Consider the following 17,559-nt stretch of genomic DNA (forward strand, 5'->3'; position numbering starts at 1 on the left):
CCTTACCACCACCAAGCTTGGGACCAGAAGTAAAGAGGAGGTGGGACCTTCCATGTTCTCACCTAATATCCCCTATCTACAGGAAGCACATAAGGCCAGGAAGTCAGTGGGTTCCTGGGAAATGTAGTTCTTTTTTTTAGGGTAAGAGATTTTCAATTTAACACTTGCCACTGGACTTCCATGAGTCTGGAAGACAGAATGAGGCTGACAGCTTTATGCAACTATGTCTCATTTAAATCCATTTGACAAACAAGTCTTTGGTCCTTTCTTGAAATGAAAGATGAACAACAGCTCATATATTTAAAAAAAATTATATGTTGCTTTCTCTTCTGAGGACATTATCTGATCTCCATCCACCTATTACACATATTCTCCCATATTAAAGACTAAATATCATGAAGGCAGGTGCTGATGGATTATTTTCAGGTCTTTAATAATTATGTCATGTTTGGGAAACCTTCATAATAACTGTCAGTGAATTATCACATTTCAAGTCTGGACTAATAAAATTTCGTCAATGTTTTGGCTTTTACTTTAAACATTTGTTGTCTCTTCCTCCCACTCTTGCTCATCCCCTACCCCAAATGAATAAAAAAGAAAAAGAAAAAATTCGAAACAAATGTATAAAATTTTCACATTGGTCATATCCAAAAATATAGGTCTTATAAGTCATCACCTCTTGGGCAAAATATGAGTTGTGTGCTTTATCTTTTGTTCTCTAACTGTGGTTATCATTGCTCTGATCAGAGTTCTAAAGTTTTTCAAAGTTGCTCTTCTTTGTAATGTTCTTGTCATTGTATGCTCTCTTCAGAAAGTACCAATTCCCAGGTTTCTCTGAAACAGTCTATTTCATCATTTCTCATGGCTCCAAACTATTATATTAATATGCCATGATTTGTTTAGCTATTCTGCAGTAGTTTCTAGATTTTTTTCTTGCTTACTTTTATAAATCCCTACAAAAGGGTTTATATAAATGTTTTTATAGAGATGGCTCCTTTTCTTCTTTTTTCTGAAGATCATAGAATTTGGGAATTGAGAAGGACTTCATGGTTCATCTTTTTAAATTCCTAATTGAAGCAGGAAATCTCCCTACAACCCTCCCCCCTACCCATACACACACACACACACACACACACACACACATACACACACAAGTAGTCATTCATCTTCTTGAAGTCCTCAAGTGTGCTAAGGCAGTCACTCCACCAATTTTTTATACCTAGAAGATCTCCACTGAAGTGGAAGGGCTCTGAGTTTCTGTTTGTGAAGACTTAGATGTCTCTTATCCAATTTGTGGATGATAGATAAATCCGGTGGCAAAGATTGCAAATCCACTGAACATTAGACTTCAAGTTTCTTGAGGACATAAGGACCAGATTTATCTAAACCTTCGCTCCCCAACATCAACACCCAACACTATACTTTAGGTTTGTTTTTTCTCTAAACCCTTACCCTCTGTCTTCCTTCTTATATACAAAGCATAGTGTTGGCTGGCTATGTGACCGTGGGCAAGTCACATAGCCCCACTTGCCTAGCCCTTACCGTTCTTCTCCCCAAGTATCAGTTCCAAGGCTCGACAACACTGTTTTGTACATAAGAAAGAAGGAAACAAGCATTTATTAAGCGGTAACACTGTGTGAAGCACTTTATAAATATTGTCTTATTTCATTCCTACAACCACTATGGGAATGAGGTGGCATTATTAATATTATTCATTATATATTAATATTATAGTTGCAGAAACTGAGGCAGGAAGAGGTTACGTGACTTCTCTAGGTTATACAAGTACACAAATATCCAAGGCTGGATTTGAACAAGGGTCTTCTTGACTCCTAGCCCAGCACTCCATCCATTGTACCACTAGTAGATACTTGTCCCTGATAGCTGATAGGGAACTTGGTAAAGGATTAGTAAAAGAATCAAACATACCAGTCTAATCTTGTAGCCTAGAAATAAATCAACAGACTACTCACTGTGGAGTGCTTTAACTCCTGCAAGAGAAAGTTGAGCCTAATACAAAATTCCCTGGGGGTAAGGGCAAGAGGGAACAGGGGCCATAACAGGAGAGACTTAAGAAAGGACCCATCTAAGTCTTGGCCGTGGGACTTTTCAGTGTGATTCATCTGGCCACGAACAGAAAAGGAAGCGGGTCAACGACGATCCTTCCCAGAATCCTTCCTTGCACGTTTCACGTGACCCTCCCTCCTGCGTCAGTGCTCAAAAAACCTGGATTGTAATTGTCTTCATGCCAGGTTTGCCAATGGTCCTGTGTTTTATGGGGAGGAAGAAGGTGGTTCCCACTGAGGCACTTCTAGTTGATTTTCCACTCTGATGTCACACAGTCAGGGCAACGCCTGGCGCTGGGTGCAGCAGGGGGAATTTTAGGGAAAATGACTTGAGTGGAGGTGCGGCCGGAGAAGTGATCAGCTGATCAGTTTCAAGATGATCTTGAAAGAACATGGCGTCAGACGTTCTCCTGGACTAGAAAAACAGACTTTAGCGTGAATCTGGGGGCAGCACACCCACTTCCCCTTCCTGGGGTTACGGAGTGCTCTTCTCCCTAATGGAGAAGGTGTAGTCTATATAGCTGTGAGGATAATTGGTCTCTCCGTGTTCTCCCTAATCAGTACAACAGTCATCCATACAACTGGTCCTCCCAGTGAGACTTGGCTTCCTCCATTAGAGGCATTGAGCAGAAAGGGCAGAAATACGTCCATTGTTCCGATCACAAATAATGTTATAAATTCTTTGGATTGAAGAGTGGTCCATAAGCTTCAGGTTTCTTAAATAATCCTTTCACTTAATATATTGTTGCTGTTGTTTTTTTAAACCTTTACTTTCCCTCTTAGAACCAGCACTCTGTACTGGTTCCAAAGCAGAAGAGCAGTAAGGGCTAGGCAATGGAGGTAAAGTGACTTGCCCAGAGTCACACAACTAGGAAGTGTCTGAGGTTAAATTTGAACCTAGGACCTCCCCATCTCTAACCTTGGCTCTCAATCCACTAAGCCTTTTAGCTGCCTTTCTCCTTAATATATTGTGATGGGTTTTATGACATTTATTGTAAATAGGATCCAGAAACACATAAAGATATAGACACAATGAAATGGTTATAACAAAATGAAATTGAGGATTAATTTTTAAATTAATTTTGAAAATGTTTATTTTTTAAGTTATGTGTCAAAATAATTCTTGGCAATTGCTTTCTGACATTTTAGGGTTTGCAATTTCTCTCTCCCTTCCTTCCCTCTGCCCTTCCTTGCAATGGCAAATAGTCTGAAATAGAGTATATCAGTGCTTTCATGCAATACATATTCCCATACTGCCCATGCCATGATAGAAGACCCATATTGCACGTACAATAAGGAAACTCATGAATGAATAAAGTGGAAGATGGCATGCCTTGCTCTGCAATGAGACTCTAACAGTTCCTTCTTGGGCTGAAGATAGTATTTTTCATCGCAATTCCCTTAACAAGGACTAATGCAAAGACTTACATTTAGGTTTGAAATGCCAAATACAATGAATAGCCTATATCAGGTTGCTTGTCATTTGGGGAAGGGAAAAGGAAGGAAGGGAGAGTTTGGAACTCAGAATTTTTTTTTCTTTGATCAATAAACATTTATTTGCCTCTTAAATGTCAGGAACTCAAAGGTCATTGGTAATACAAAAATGAAATCGAAATAGTCCCTGCTCTTCTGGGAACTATTGCTCCATACAGCAATTAAAAGTGTCTGCACATTTAGATATAATACAAAATAAATACAAAGATATTTGAAAAGGAGAGCCTCTAGCATCTGGGATAAGAATTAAAAAAAAAAAACTCATGTAGGAAGTAAGCTGAACTTTTTTCCATTTATTTATAAATATAATTTTAATTTTATTTAATTTTAAATATTTTTCCATGGTTACATGATTCATTTTCTTTCCATCTCCTCTTCCGTCCCACCTTCCAGAGCTGACAAGTAATTCCACTAGATTATACATGTTTTATCCCCAAAACCCATTTCTATATTATTTATTTTTGTAATAGAGTAATCTTTTATTTTTCATTTTTTATTTTTATTTATTAATATTAAAACAATTTCCCCCACAGTTGTTTGATTCATTTTCTCTCCCTCTCCTCTTCCCACCTACCTCCTGGTGCCAACAAGCAATTCCACTGGGTTATACATGTGTTATCACTTGATACCTATTTCCATACATTTTTGTAATAGTAATCTTCTAAAAACCCAAATCCCAAATTACATACCCATATAAACAAGTGATAAATTACATGTTTTCTTCTGTGTTTCTACTCCCACAGTTCTTTCTCTTGACATAGATAGCGTTCTTTCTCCTAAGTTCCTCTAGATTGTACTGGATGCTGTGTGGAACTGAGAATTTTAAAAAATGAATGTGGAAAACTGGTTTTGCACGTAAATGGGGAAAAATGGAAACATTATTTGAAACAACAACAGAATGCCATATGCATAAACTATATGGGAGAAGTGTGGCTCCACGTTTGAGACCTCGATTGACTTTAAGCTTATTATTTTTTAATATTTTTAATATTATTATTTATTATATATTATATATATAACATATATAACATATATAATATTATATATTATATACAATATATATAATATATAAATATATTATATATTATATTATTTAAGCTTATTATCCAAAGTGGGATATGGTTACCAAAAAAAGTTAATGTGATCACAAACCGTATTAATAGATAGCGTTCAGAACAAAAGATTGTTCAGTACTGGTCACACTATACCTGGAGTAATTTGTCCGGTTCCGGGAGTTGCATTTGAACAATAAGAGCATCCATCAAAATGTTGGAGTCCTTCAAGAGTTCCAGAATCTGCTTTTACCATCACCGCAGCAAGCAACCATCAGGATATTTAACTCAACAGCTCGATGAAGTTCTGGGCTGCCTGTGATCACTTTGATGGTTATGGATTCTTCTGCTCTCAGAGCTGGTGATTTCTATCTCCTTAATGCTGTCCCTTTTGTACAGGGCAGAACTTGTCCTGTTATTCCAGGGCTGTGATTTACATAGACCTATCCAATTAGTCTCATGATTCTTGTCCCTTTGAATTGGGAAAACTCCCTTTAGTTTATATTTCACTAGATTCTGATCATTTTAGCACTATATAATGGAGCCAACTGTGTAAGCATGGTTGGACTGTATATAGTTTTTATTTTATTTTTTAGTCTTTTTTTTCAGTTATATGTAGAAACAATTTTTTGACAGTTGTTTTCTGATGTTTTAGGATTTGGATTTTCTCCTTTCTTCCTTTCTTACTCCCCATCCCAAGGCAATAAATAGTCTGATACCAGTGCTGTCATGCAATACATATTGCCATATTGCTCATGCCATGATAAAAGACACACATCACACATGCAATAAAGAACATGAAAGAAACAAAGCAGGAGATGGTATATTTCGATCTGCACTTAAAATCCAACAGTTTATTCTTTGACTGTGGATAGCATTTTTCATCATGGGTCCCTTGTTGGGACTGTTTATAGCTTTAACTCATGAATGAAGAAGCAAAAAGCAAAATAAAACATATATTTATAACATATATTTATAGATTACATTTATACAATATTTAGATATTTTGCATAATATATTTATACATTTCTATATATTTCCGTAATATTTATAATTAGATATTTTATATAATCTATTTCTATATTGAATATATATTGCATATGTACATTTATACCTAGCTGCCCCCTCCAAGTAGTTTAGAACTGTTCTGATGGGGATTTACTTTGGTTGGGGCTTTCTAGAACCTTCCTTCAACTGTTATTACATCAATTACATTTGATATTTCTATAGCATTCAACACCTTCATGAGAACAAATGGAGCTTTGTGATAAATATGTCTTTGAGAAAATTTCACATCCTTTGATGTTTGTCCTGCTCTTCCCCTCCTCCATCTCATAATGAACAGTAGGCAGTATTGCTTGTGAAGCATTACTAATTAGGAATCTAGCACACTTTCCACTTTTACTTCTTATTCCTGGGCACAAGACGATAGCAGAACAAGAAGGCAAGAACTGAAATGAACAATCCTTTCTCAATGTTGGGAAATTGTTTAATTTTTTTCAGGACTTTTTGAATGCTTGGTGCCAGTCAGGAAAAAAAAAAGACAATGTAGGTGAATAGAAGGAGTACTAACATAGGAATCAGAAGAGCTAGTTTAAAAACTAGAATTTGTCATGTGTTCAATAATATTTTCAGTAAGTCTTTGAGATGGCAGAGAACTAGAAACCAAGAACTCGATCATCATCATTTGGAAAATAAACTAATTATAGTTTGTGGATGTCGTGGAATGGTATTTATTGTGCCATAAGAAATAACAAAAGGGATGGATTCAGAGAAACCTGGGAAGACTAGCATGGACTGATTCAGAGTGAAGAGAACAGACTCAAGAAACAATTTTTACAAGAGTAGCATTGCAAAGAACTTAAAATTCTAAGAACTCTGATCAATGCAATAACCAACCATGATTCTAGAGGGCTGATGAGATCCAGCCCAGAGAGCTGCTTCCTACAGCTGATGTGCCACCATCCTCCCAGTTACCAAGGTTATTCACCAAGGGGTCATCCTTGACTCAGCACTCCCTCTTCTACCCCCATAACCAATCTGTTTCCTAGTCTTGCCATTCTTAAAATCACATCTCTCACGTACTCCTTCTTCTCTCCTCTGACATTGCCACCTCCCTGTGCAGCCACCTTTATCACCTTACACCTAGACTATTATGATAGTAGGTTGGCTTTCCTGTCATAAGTCTTTCCCCATGAAATTCATCCTCTGTTCAACTGTCCAAGTGATTTTCCTAGGGTACAGGTCAGACCATATCACCCATTATTCCTTCTTCTCCCTCACTCCCCCTCAACTAAATAAACCCCACTGGCTCCCCATTACCTCCAGGATCAAATATAAAATACTCATTTTGGCTTTCAGAGCCCTTCCTCCCTTTGCAATATTCTTATATTTTTATTCTATAAATATATTATATTTTTATTATTATATAAATATATTCTTATATTTTACTTGTCTTCCTATGCTCAGTGTCCAGTGACACTGGCTTCCTTACTCTTCCTTGCATGAGATGCTTCATCTCCAAAGTCTGGGCATTTTCCCTGGCTGGTCTACCGTGTCTGGAATTCTCCCTCGCCTCGTCTCTGCCTCCTGGCTTCCTTCAAGTTCGAGCTAAGGTCCCACCTTCTAAAAGAAGCCTTTCAGAACCTTCCTTAATGACGCTGTATATATATTTTGGACAGAGCTCTGTTTAGGTGTTGCATCCTTCATTAGACTGTGAGCTCCTTAAGAGTAGGGACTCTCGCCTTTCTCTTTATCCCTACTTTGTAACACAGTACCTAGCACATAGCAGGCACTTAATGAGTTTTGACTAACAGCCAGATAGACTAAGCTGTAGAATTAGACATACATTTTTGAATATGAATAAGGTGGGAATTTATTTTACTTGAATATGCATATTTGTCATATGGATTTTGTTTTTCTTCTCTCTTTTTTTTTTAAATTGGAGTGGAATGGGACAGGAAGAAAAACCCAAGAACTGGTTATATACTGAAGTTCTGGAATGCAGCACCTCACATTTATACAGACTAAAGTCATTTGAAATGACACAGTCCTGATGTCATAATGAGTCAAATCACTCTTTAGCATTCAATTTCCAATGTCAGTCAATGTTAGCATGTGTGTCTATGGAGAGATCCTTATTATAGAAGATTGTGCCAGAGAATGAATCTCCCTGGGGCAGCTAGATGACTCAGTACAGAGAGCCAGATCTGGAGACTAGAGAGGTTCGGGGTTCTAATCTAGACTCAGACATCTTCTAGCTGTGTGATCCTGGGCAAGTCACTTAACCCTCACTGCCTAGCCCCTATCACTCTTCTGCCTTAGGATCTGTACATAGTATTGACTTCTAAGGCAGAAGGTAAGGGTTAAAAAGAAGAAGAAACAATCAGTCTCCCTAGCCTTGTCCCTAGCCTGGGCAGTGGAGGGGACATTTTTAGAACTGATGTGAATGTGATCCTTCACCAAGTCTTGTTCCAGTGCCTCATTTTGACATGGGAATTGACTCTGGATACTTAAAGGTAAAAGAAAGACATTAGAGGGCTTCATTTTATTATATACTCGAAGGTAACAAGAAACATCCTTTCCACTGTGCCAAAAAATCACAAACCCTGGCAAGTCCTACCATGCTAAAAAGACTGGGTATGACTCGAAACAGACCAAATCTGCCTTCCAAAGACCAGTCTAGCTCAGCCCAGAATGACCACTCTATGATGAATTCTTTGTCTCTGGAAACCCGTGAAACAGAAAACTATAAAATCGTCCACAGTGCCCTGCAGTTCCCTTTTGCTTTTCTGGAATGATCCCGGAGTGCTGGGAAAGCACTAAGAGTCATACAATGTTCAGATTGCCTATAAACTTTATCTTGACTGCTGGTACACTAAATGGGGAATACTGAGCCAAGGACGGAGTGGCTATATTACTGGAGAAAATGAATCATATCTTGACATTCTGGCTATAAAATAAAGCAGAGAAAAATGTTTCACTTCTATGGAAAGATGGCTCACAGGCAAAGAAAGTTAGAGTAATGGTTTTATTGCTTCTCTAGCACCATAGTAACTTTTTAGGGTTAGGCTCTTTTGTTGTTGTTAGCTCATTTTCCAGCCCATTTCTTAACTTTGGACTATTTATGTTAGAGCTGGCTTTGGCTCACCCCTAGGGGAGATGGAGGGGATTGTCCCAGACTTCAAGATTTTATGTTCTGATGTTTTCACAATTATGTCAGGAACCTGTAAGTTTTTGGTGCCTCCAATGACAGAGGTAGAGAGGTCTGGCCATTGCCTTCCTGGTCTATGCTCTGATCCCTGAACCCTTGGGAGAACAACTCCTTTGTGCCCTGGAATAGCAACATAAACTGGGTAATGGGCAGTGGAGCTGCCAAATGTCACCTGTTCCTCCCCCTAGTGCTTGGGCAGGGGAACCCTATCATCTCTCCTGACCACAGTGCCCTTACCTTCTCTGGGACCTGAGAACTCTCAGTACCCTCTGCTGCCACCACCCCAGCTGTTGCCTTTGAGACTCACAGCTGGTGTCATATTCTCAGCCAGCTCCCACCCAAGTGTTGGCAGAACTCTCTTTTGTCCTGGGCAGGAAAAAGATCTCATTGTGCTTTTTGTTGGTTAGCCCATTTTGAATTTGATTTGAAGCACTTTTTAAAGTTGTTTAGAGGGGAATGTTGGGAAACTTTGGTAAAAATGTTCACTTTGCCCCACCATCTTTTTTTATTTTATTATTTTTTAGATCCCTTACCTTTCATCTTGGAATCAATAACATGATCTTGATTCCAAGGCAGAAGAGGGTTAAGGGTTAGGCAATGGAAGTTAAGTAACTTGTCCAGGATCACGCAGCTAGGAAGTGTCTGAGGCCACATTTGAACCCAGGATCTCCTGTCTCTTGGCCTGACTCTCAATCTGATGTGGGAGAGCTGATTAGGAAACCTGGGCCAGAAGGGACACCTTCTTCAGGAATGACAAGTGGAAGAGAAGAGAAGAGAGATTCTACATTGAAGAGAGTCCAGTCTCTGGGGGAGACCAGCTGAAGAGACCAGTAGAGGAGGGGCAAGGAAAAAAAGCTGAAAATTCCAAGAAAGAACCAGAAGCTTGAAGATCCAACCAGCAACTCACTTCTAGCTTGGGGAAGGTAGAGGAGAGAGGTGGATTCCCTGAAGCTGAGAAGAAGTCTATTTCTTTGGAGATCGACTATCCCTTCTGAAACCCTGAATATATCCACTAAGACCTTCAGTTACAGCAGTCTAAAATCCTCAAGTGGGATTGTGGATTGGGACTTTGAACAGAGCTATCCACAGCCCCTTTACCTAAGATCTCTCTCTCTCTCTCTCTCTCTCTCTCTCTCTCTCTCTCTCTCTCTCTCTCTCTCTCTCTCTCTCTCTCTCTCTCTCTCTCTCTCTCTCTCTCTTCTTCTCTCTCCCCCTCATATGTCCCTGGATTCATACTTTCAAGGTCTAGCTAGTTGAGAGTAGGGGCAAACAAACAGTTGGCAAAAGGGAGAAGTCAGGGCTGAGAAGCCTGTGACCTCCAGACTTTGGGGGGGACAACCTGCTAGAGGGGACAATTGTAGGGCTTCCCCTATTTAAACCCACTTTCCTGCCTGACATCCTTGCCACCCCCTTCCTGCTCCAGCCTCAATAACTTATTTGACCTTTAGGATATGGGTTTGGGCCTGTCTTTAGACACGTAGTTAAGGGGACTGAAGATTTGGGGAGGGTCATTCCTCTCCCCAAGAGAGGGTTGACTTTCAGATCCCAATGATTCAAGATTGTCTGACCGAAGGAACCTACATCTTTCCTCGGCAGTTGACCACTTCTAAGATCCTGAAAGTTAATGACAGTTGATGTCCCTGAAGGAAGCAGAGGCATAAGAGTCCATCTTGCCTCTCAAGGATAGATTTGACCTCAGGCTCCTCTGAGGGAGGCATCCTGCCAGTCCACCGAGGCAATCCTACTCTAGGTTCCTGTCCTCCATCTCCCAGAAAATATCTCTGTGGAGACAAACTCCTTTTCTCCAAGGGGACAGGACCTGGCTTATCTCCCCCCAGAAGTAAGGTAGAAGAACAAATAGAACAATCCTTTCATTCTCTCTCAACCCTATCCCTCCTTTCTCCCCACCATCTTGTCTTCACAAGGCTCCAGTAATAAGTTGAATTACTTTTCTAATTTTAATTTTTAAGTTTAAAAAATAGAACACATTTAGTAAGTTGAATGTAAGTTGTAGAATGGAGAGGAGTGGTTGGGGAGACAGGAGCAGGTGGAATACTGCCTCCCAGAGGAGATGGGATTTGGGATACTTATACCCTCTTGACAACAGGATCTACGTGACTAAAGATGGGATGTTGTGGGGTGATGGAGTGATGTTCTGGGGCTCTGGGACCTGAGATGGCTCATGTGAACGTGTCCAGCTTAAGGGATGGTTAGATGTCTGAGCTCAAAACAGATGCTTATCAGAAGCAAGCTGGGAGGTGCCTATCTGTGCTCATCAAGGATGATGGAAGAGACCAGAGGCACTATTCCTCTCGGCTCAAAATCACCTTCCCTCAGCACTGCAGGAATGCAAGGGAAAAGAAATTCCTTACCTACTCTCTGCCCTGGGACACCTTTGGGATTTAGGGGAAGCCTGTAGCCCCATATCAAGTTCAGCGAGCCACCCAACTGCTCCTAAATGGAATTTTATTTAAAATCAATAGTTCTTTTTGCATGACGTGTGAACTCAAGTGATTTAATAATAGTTGGTCTGAAAGGAAGAACCAGAGAGATTAGAGATTCCTAAATGTCAGTTGGAGTGGATTAAACTCCAGCCAAAGTTGAAGAACTTTGAGGCAGCTTTGTTACAACAATACTTCTCTTCATACTTCAGAATCCTATGACCTGTGAAGAGATTTCAGTAACACTCCTTCATCCAAGGCTCTCACTAGTTTAATCTCTTTTCTAGCCCTGAATACAGACTTCCCTCTTAATAAGCTTCATTAAAGGTCAACTTCATTTAATCATTTTGCTATACACACAAATTCATTTGAGCAATTTAATTATACCCATGACAATTCCTTCTCATTAGATGACTCAGTGGGTACTTAAAAGATTGAAACTGATCTGTTCCTCTCTTCCTGTCCTGCAACCACTGGCCTGTCAAGAAGGCATTTAAACTTGTAGGGATACAGCCTTAGAGTTCTGCCAATTTAAGGTAATGAAACTATTACCAGCTGCTAGAGTTGTAAACCTTCTTTTCTGACATCAGGTTTTATTTGTGGGCACTGCAGATGTCTCTTCTGCAATTGACAGAAACAGAGAGCCAAATGTTTCGTACTTAAGGAATCTTAAACTTAAACTTTTCTATACTCTAAAAAAAAAAAAACAACCATGTAGATACACAAATAAAATAAATGTTTATTTTTAGGGCACTAGTACTGTCCTGCACTCCCACAATAGTTTCATTAACCATATTAAAGATTTCTAAGAAGAGAACTACAAGAACCAGAGAGTAAGAATAGTTATTCAAAGCAGCTAGGTTCATTGTGTCCCAGCTAGGAGGTGGGAAGGTTCCAGGTGTTTGTTCAGAAAAGTTAAGCTTTAGTCTCTCCCCTTTCCCCACCCCCCAACTGTCACAAAGTTGCCAGACTGCCTTGGCATTTCTGCTCTGGGCTATAGTAGTTGAGAAAAGCTCGCAGGGAAAGTGAGGTTGGTGTATTTAAAGAAACTAGAGAGTTTAGATTTGAGGAAAGAGTCAGAGACATGTAAGATGCAACTCATGGCCCCTGTAGTGAAGACCCCCTCAATGTATATCACTCAGGTGAGATATTTTTATGCTACCTAAACATTGTGTGGCATGCCACCAGCCTCTGTGAGTAGGAAAAGAGAGGTGGCTGATGTGCTCTGGAGATTGGTGGGACATTCATAGATAAGAAAAACTCAATTCTCATTCAGAGAAAAAGCTTGATCACAGCACAAGGTTCTACTCCAGAGATGCAGAGATTAGCTAGGAAGCCCCTCGAAGGTTAGAGCCAAACTCCTTTGCTAAGATTATATTTAAGTAAAATTTTAAAGCACTATAAAAATGCTCACTATTATTATTATTATTATTTTGTTTATACATTTAATTTTTCTCCCTTGACATTTTGCTAATTGATATGATATAATAGAGGGGCTATCCTTGCTTTATCCCAGTATTTACTGGGAAAGCTTCCAATGTTTTCCATTGCACACAATATTAGATCTTGACATTAGATATGACATTTAAAAATCATATTCAAGAAGAACTTTTCTAAGATGGTATTTTCATATAAAAATATAAATTAGGTCTAGATTTTGATGAATGTATTTTCTCCATTGATTAATCTAATCATATGTTTTCTATTATTTTTGTAATTAATTAAGCTCATTGTTTTACTTAGGTTGACCTATATTTTCATCCCTAGCATAAATCCAGTTTGGTCAAAGTAAGTTGATTGGGAATATATAACTGAAGTATCTTTGCTAAGATTTTATTTAAAAAAATTACTTCAATATATATTAGTGAAATTGGTTTTTATTTTTCCTTCTCTGCTTTATCTTTCCATGATTTGGGTTTATAGAGCCTGTAAGCCTGGAAAAGAAGATACTTGAGACTGGAATGAAGGGAAGGGGAACAAATCACCATCTTCAATTATTTGAAGAATTGTCATGTGAAAGAAAGTCCTTGTTTTGCTTCACTGCAGAAGGCATTAGGCTCAGTGACTGAGTCACAGAGAGGCAAGTTTCAGCTCAACATAAGGAAAACTTCCTTAAAAAATGCCTGTCTTCCAATTTTCCTCTTTTAGCTTATCTAAACCCCACCTCACCTCTTAATTCCTGAAAACTTAGCCTGGAAGTCACCATGGTACAGGGGAAAGAGTCAATACTTGGATAAAAATCTAGATTCTAGGGGCAGGTAGGTGGCTCAGTGGATAGAGAGGTCTACAGATGGGAGGTCTTGGGTTCAAATATGACCTTAGATTTCCTTCCTAGCTTTGTGACCCTGGGAAAGTCACTTAACACCCATTGCTTAGCTCAACACTTTTCTGCTTTGGAACCAAAAATTGGATTGATTCAAAATCAGAAGGTAAGGGTTTAAAAAAAAAATCTAGGTTCTACCATTTGCTACCTGTGTGATGCTGGACAAATCGCTTGACTTCTCTGGGATTTGGTTTTCTTGTCTATAAGATGAGTGGTTCAGACCACATGATTTCTAAAGTTTCTTCCATTTTGATATCTATGAATCTGTGATCCTGTCCCTGGCCATCTTCCCAGCTCAATATCAACCTTTATATGGGCCAACAGGGCAATGGCCCAAAAGGAAGAGAAACAAATCACTCATTCTGGGTATAATATTTCTGGCTCATGTGAAGACTTCATGGTCCTTCCCTACCTCCTCAATCTCTTATTAATTACCCTGGAAGATGACTTTTGAGTCTTAAGCTAATTTCTTTTAACCCTTTCTTTCTCTCTTATACTGATTCTAAGGCAGAAGAGCAGTAAGAGCTAGGCAATTAAGGTTAAGTGACTTGCCCAGGGTCACACAGTTAGGAAGTGCTTGAACCCAAGACCTCTGGTCTCCAAGTCTGATTCTGTTCACTGAGCCACCTAACTGCCCCTTAAGCTGCTTTTTGATTCAATGAGAAGACTACTGGTTTCTGTCTCCTTATCTCTGATCAACAACTTGTTTTATATCGTCCCTTTACTAATCCCTCTAGCCTCCTTGATATTTTTATTGGATGTACTCAGTTGGTTTTCAGTTAAGTGAGCTCGTAATTATTATAATCACAGTCTTTCCCAGAACTTAATTTCTAAAATACATTTAAACAACGTAATGTCGGTAAGGTGAAGTTCTGCACAGAGATAAAATCCTTTTAGCTGCACTTTTCCGGGAGAGAAGACTCAGATATGTATGATAAATAAGGTCAGTTCAGGCTGGTGAAATGTCAAGTGTGCACATAGCAAAGAGAGGGAAATGATTCACAGGGTTTAATCTTCCCTCCCAATCTTTCACTCTTTCCCCCTTTGTTCAGGGTTTATCTTTGTGATTCCCCACAGAGGAGAGGCTTGATTCCAAGAAGGATTTTAACTAGCTGATGCTGTAGATAAGAGTGCCAGGCTGGAAGTGCAGAATATTTATCTCCCTGAGTTCAAATCTGACTTCAGACATTGGTTGTGTGTCCTTGGGCAAGTCATTTAATCCCTGTTTGCCTCAGTTTTCTCATCTGTAAAATGAGCTGGAGATGGAATGACAAACCACTCTAGTATCTGCTAAGAAAACCCCAGATAGGGTCACAACTGAAAAATGGTTGAACAGCCTTTTCTTCTAACCTGATTTGGAGTTCCCATTGTACAATTCTTTTTATAACATCAAGTTTTTATTTTGATGAGGTTTGGATTCATTCAGCATGAATAATGCCCTTTTAATTTCATGAAACTACAAGTATAAATTCAGTGAGGGTGGTCAGGTCAATTCCTGTCTATGCTTGAAGCCAGGGATTCTTAGCCATTTTTGTGTTGTGGATCTCTTTGGAAATATTGCAAAGTCTATGGACCCTTCTTGGAATGATGCTTTTAATTAACTGAAGGAAATGCTGTCTCAGTGAGAACTTAGTGAAAATAAAGACATCATTTTTCCCCATCTAAGTTCACCCCCAGCCCCCCACTCCCCTGAGATCTATGTGTCCTCAGCCCAGTATTCCAAGAAGACTTTCCTGTCCCATTCAATTGGTGATGAGCTTCCCTTCACCTTAGACTTTATAAAGCACTTGGTTTGTTTCTCGCTTGGTGTACTTATCATATATTATGTTATATTAAAATTAACTGAGGCAGCTAGATGCCACAGTGGATAGAGTACCAGGTCTGAAAATAGGAAAACATCTTCCTGAGTTCAAATCTAACCTCAGACATTTACCACCTGTGTGGCCCTGAGCAAGTCACTTAACCACTGCCTGCCTCAGTTTCCTCATCTGTAAAATGAACTGGAGAAGAAAATGGCTAATTATTTTAGTGTCTTTGCCAAGAAAATCCCAAATGGAGTCAGGAAGAGCCAAACATGACTGAAAATGACTGAACAACATACTCTCTCTCTCTCTCTCTATATATATATAATTGACTATAGTATAGTCTAAATGAATCTGCACAGTCTATTTATAGACTGGGTGCAGGGACCATGCTGGCTGCTGTGGGAGACACAAAGTTTAAATGAGATATAGACCCTGCCATCATATAGTTTACAGTCTATGATAGATAGATACACATATATACAATTAATTATAATCATTATATTTTTGTTTTGTCATTTTAGTCATGTCCCATTTGGGGTCTTCTTGGCAGAGATACTAGAGTGGTTTGCCATTTCCTTCTCCAGCTCATCTTACAAATTAGGAAACTGAGGCAAACAGGGTTAAGTTGTTCAGGTCCAACACTATGCAATGCTATTTAGCTGCCTCCCAAGATGTGCCTGTGTTGTGCTAGGTGTTAGGAAGGATAGAAAAGGAATACAAATTCTCTCTCTCTCTCTCTCTCTCTCTCTCTCTCTCTCTCTCTCTCTCTCTCTCTCTCTTTCTCTCTCTCTCTCTTTTACTCTCAATTTTCTTTTTACTTCTCATATTTCTTCATCTTTTTCTCCTTTACTCTCTTCTCCCTCCTCTTCTCCTCCCTGATCTTTCTTTTTTATTTTACTCTCACTTTCCTCTATTACCTCTCATCATCTCCATCTTTTCCTCTTCCTGTCCTCTCTTTTCCTCTCCTCTCTTTCTCTCTCCCTCTCCCCCTCCTTCTTTCTCTCTCCCTGTCCCTCTCTCTCCTCTCTCTCTTACACACTTTCTCTGTCTCTCTTCCTGTATCTCTCTCCTCTCCTTTCTTCTCTACTGATTCTTTCTTTTACTCTCAATTTTCTTTTAATTTCTCATATTTCTTCATCTTTTTCTCCTTTACTCTCTTCTCCCTCCCCTTCTCCTCCCTGATCTTTCTTTTTTTATTTTACTCTCACTTTCCTCTATTACCTCTCATCTTCTCCATCTTTTCCTCTTCCTGTCCTCTCTTTTCCTCTCCTCTCTCTTTCTCTCTCCCTCTCTCTCCTCTCTCTCACACACTTTCTCTGTGTCTCTGTGTCTCTCTTTCTCTTTGTGTCTCTCTGTCTGTGTCTCTCTGTCTCTGTCTCTCTGTCTCTCTCTTTCTCTCTGTCTCTTTGTCTCTGTCTCCCCCCCCCCCCCCCCCCCCCCCCCCGTCTGTCTCTTTTTCTTGGCTTGCCCAGAGACACAGTCAAGTCTTTAACATCATGTTTCACCTCAGCAAAGTGAGTTTTCCGGACTCCAGGTCCAGCACTCTACCCACTGCCTCCACCTAGTTGGCCCCATATCATGTATACACACATCTACATATAGCATCAAGTCTTGATGATGGATTTTAGAAATAGATATAAATAGTCGTTTATTGGAATCGAGTGGGTTGCATCTCTCACGGTGTCTAGTACTCTGCCGTGCTTGCAGGGGGATAGACATTTGAGGGTTTGGATTTGGCTTGTTTCATGTGACTCGGGAGAAGAGTAACATTTCCTTAGTGGAAGAATAATATCATCTCAATAAGGAAGTGCGATCGGAGAGAGAAATCGCAATGAGACAGTAGCCTCCCGGCTTGAAGCTACTGTCCAGGAACTAAGGAAGGGCTCGATTCCATTTTTTTCTTTTCAGAGGGGGTGGAGCCTAAGGATCGGAATGACATCCAGGTGCCTATCAATGACTATTCTTCTGTGACAGCTGAACCCAGAGAACAACTGCGCTGCTGATTGATTCAAAGCTCAGAGGAGAGGAGCACAAAGACTGAGGCTACAGCATGGAAACTCAGGCACCTCGTTACCGGGAGCAGAGCTTTCGGGGACCTCATGTAAGTGAGCCGGTAATTCACGGGAGCCTTTGTTTTTGAAACTGAAACAGGAAAAAAAGATGAC

At 39.6% G+C, this 17,559-nt stretch overlaps 1 protein-coding gene across 1 annotated transcript in view; it reads left to right on the forward strand.

Annotated features, from left to right (window-relative positions):
• Nucleotides 1–17,356: 17,356 nt before the first annotated feature.
• Nucleotides 17,357–17,559, forward strand: part of GNE (glucosamine (UDP-N-acetyl)-2-epimerase/N-acetylmannosamine kinase) — an 87,432-nt gene continuing 87,229 nt past the window's right edge. Inside the window, exon 1 of the mRNA XM_007497985.3 lies at nt 17,357–17,495. Coding sequence (XP_007498047.1) covers nt 17,445–17,495 — 51 coding nt within the window. The 5' untranslated portion in view covers nt 17,357–17,444. The remainder of the gene's footprint in view (nt 17,496–17,559) is intronic.

This window comes from Monodelphis domestica, chromosome 7 (assembly GCF_027887165.1).
Source record: "Monodelphis domestica isolate mMonDom1 chromosome 7, mMonDom1.pri, whole genome shotgun sequence".
NCBI lineage: Eukaryota > Metazoa > Chordata > Mammalia > Didelphimorphia > Didelphidae > Monodelphis > Monodelphis domestica.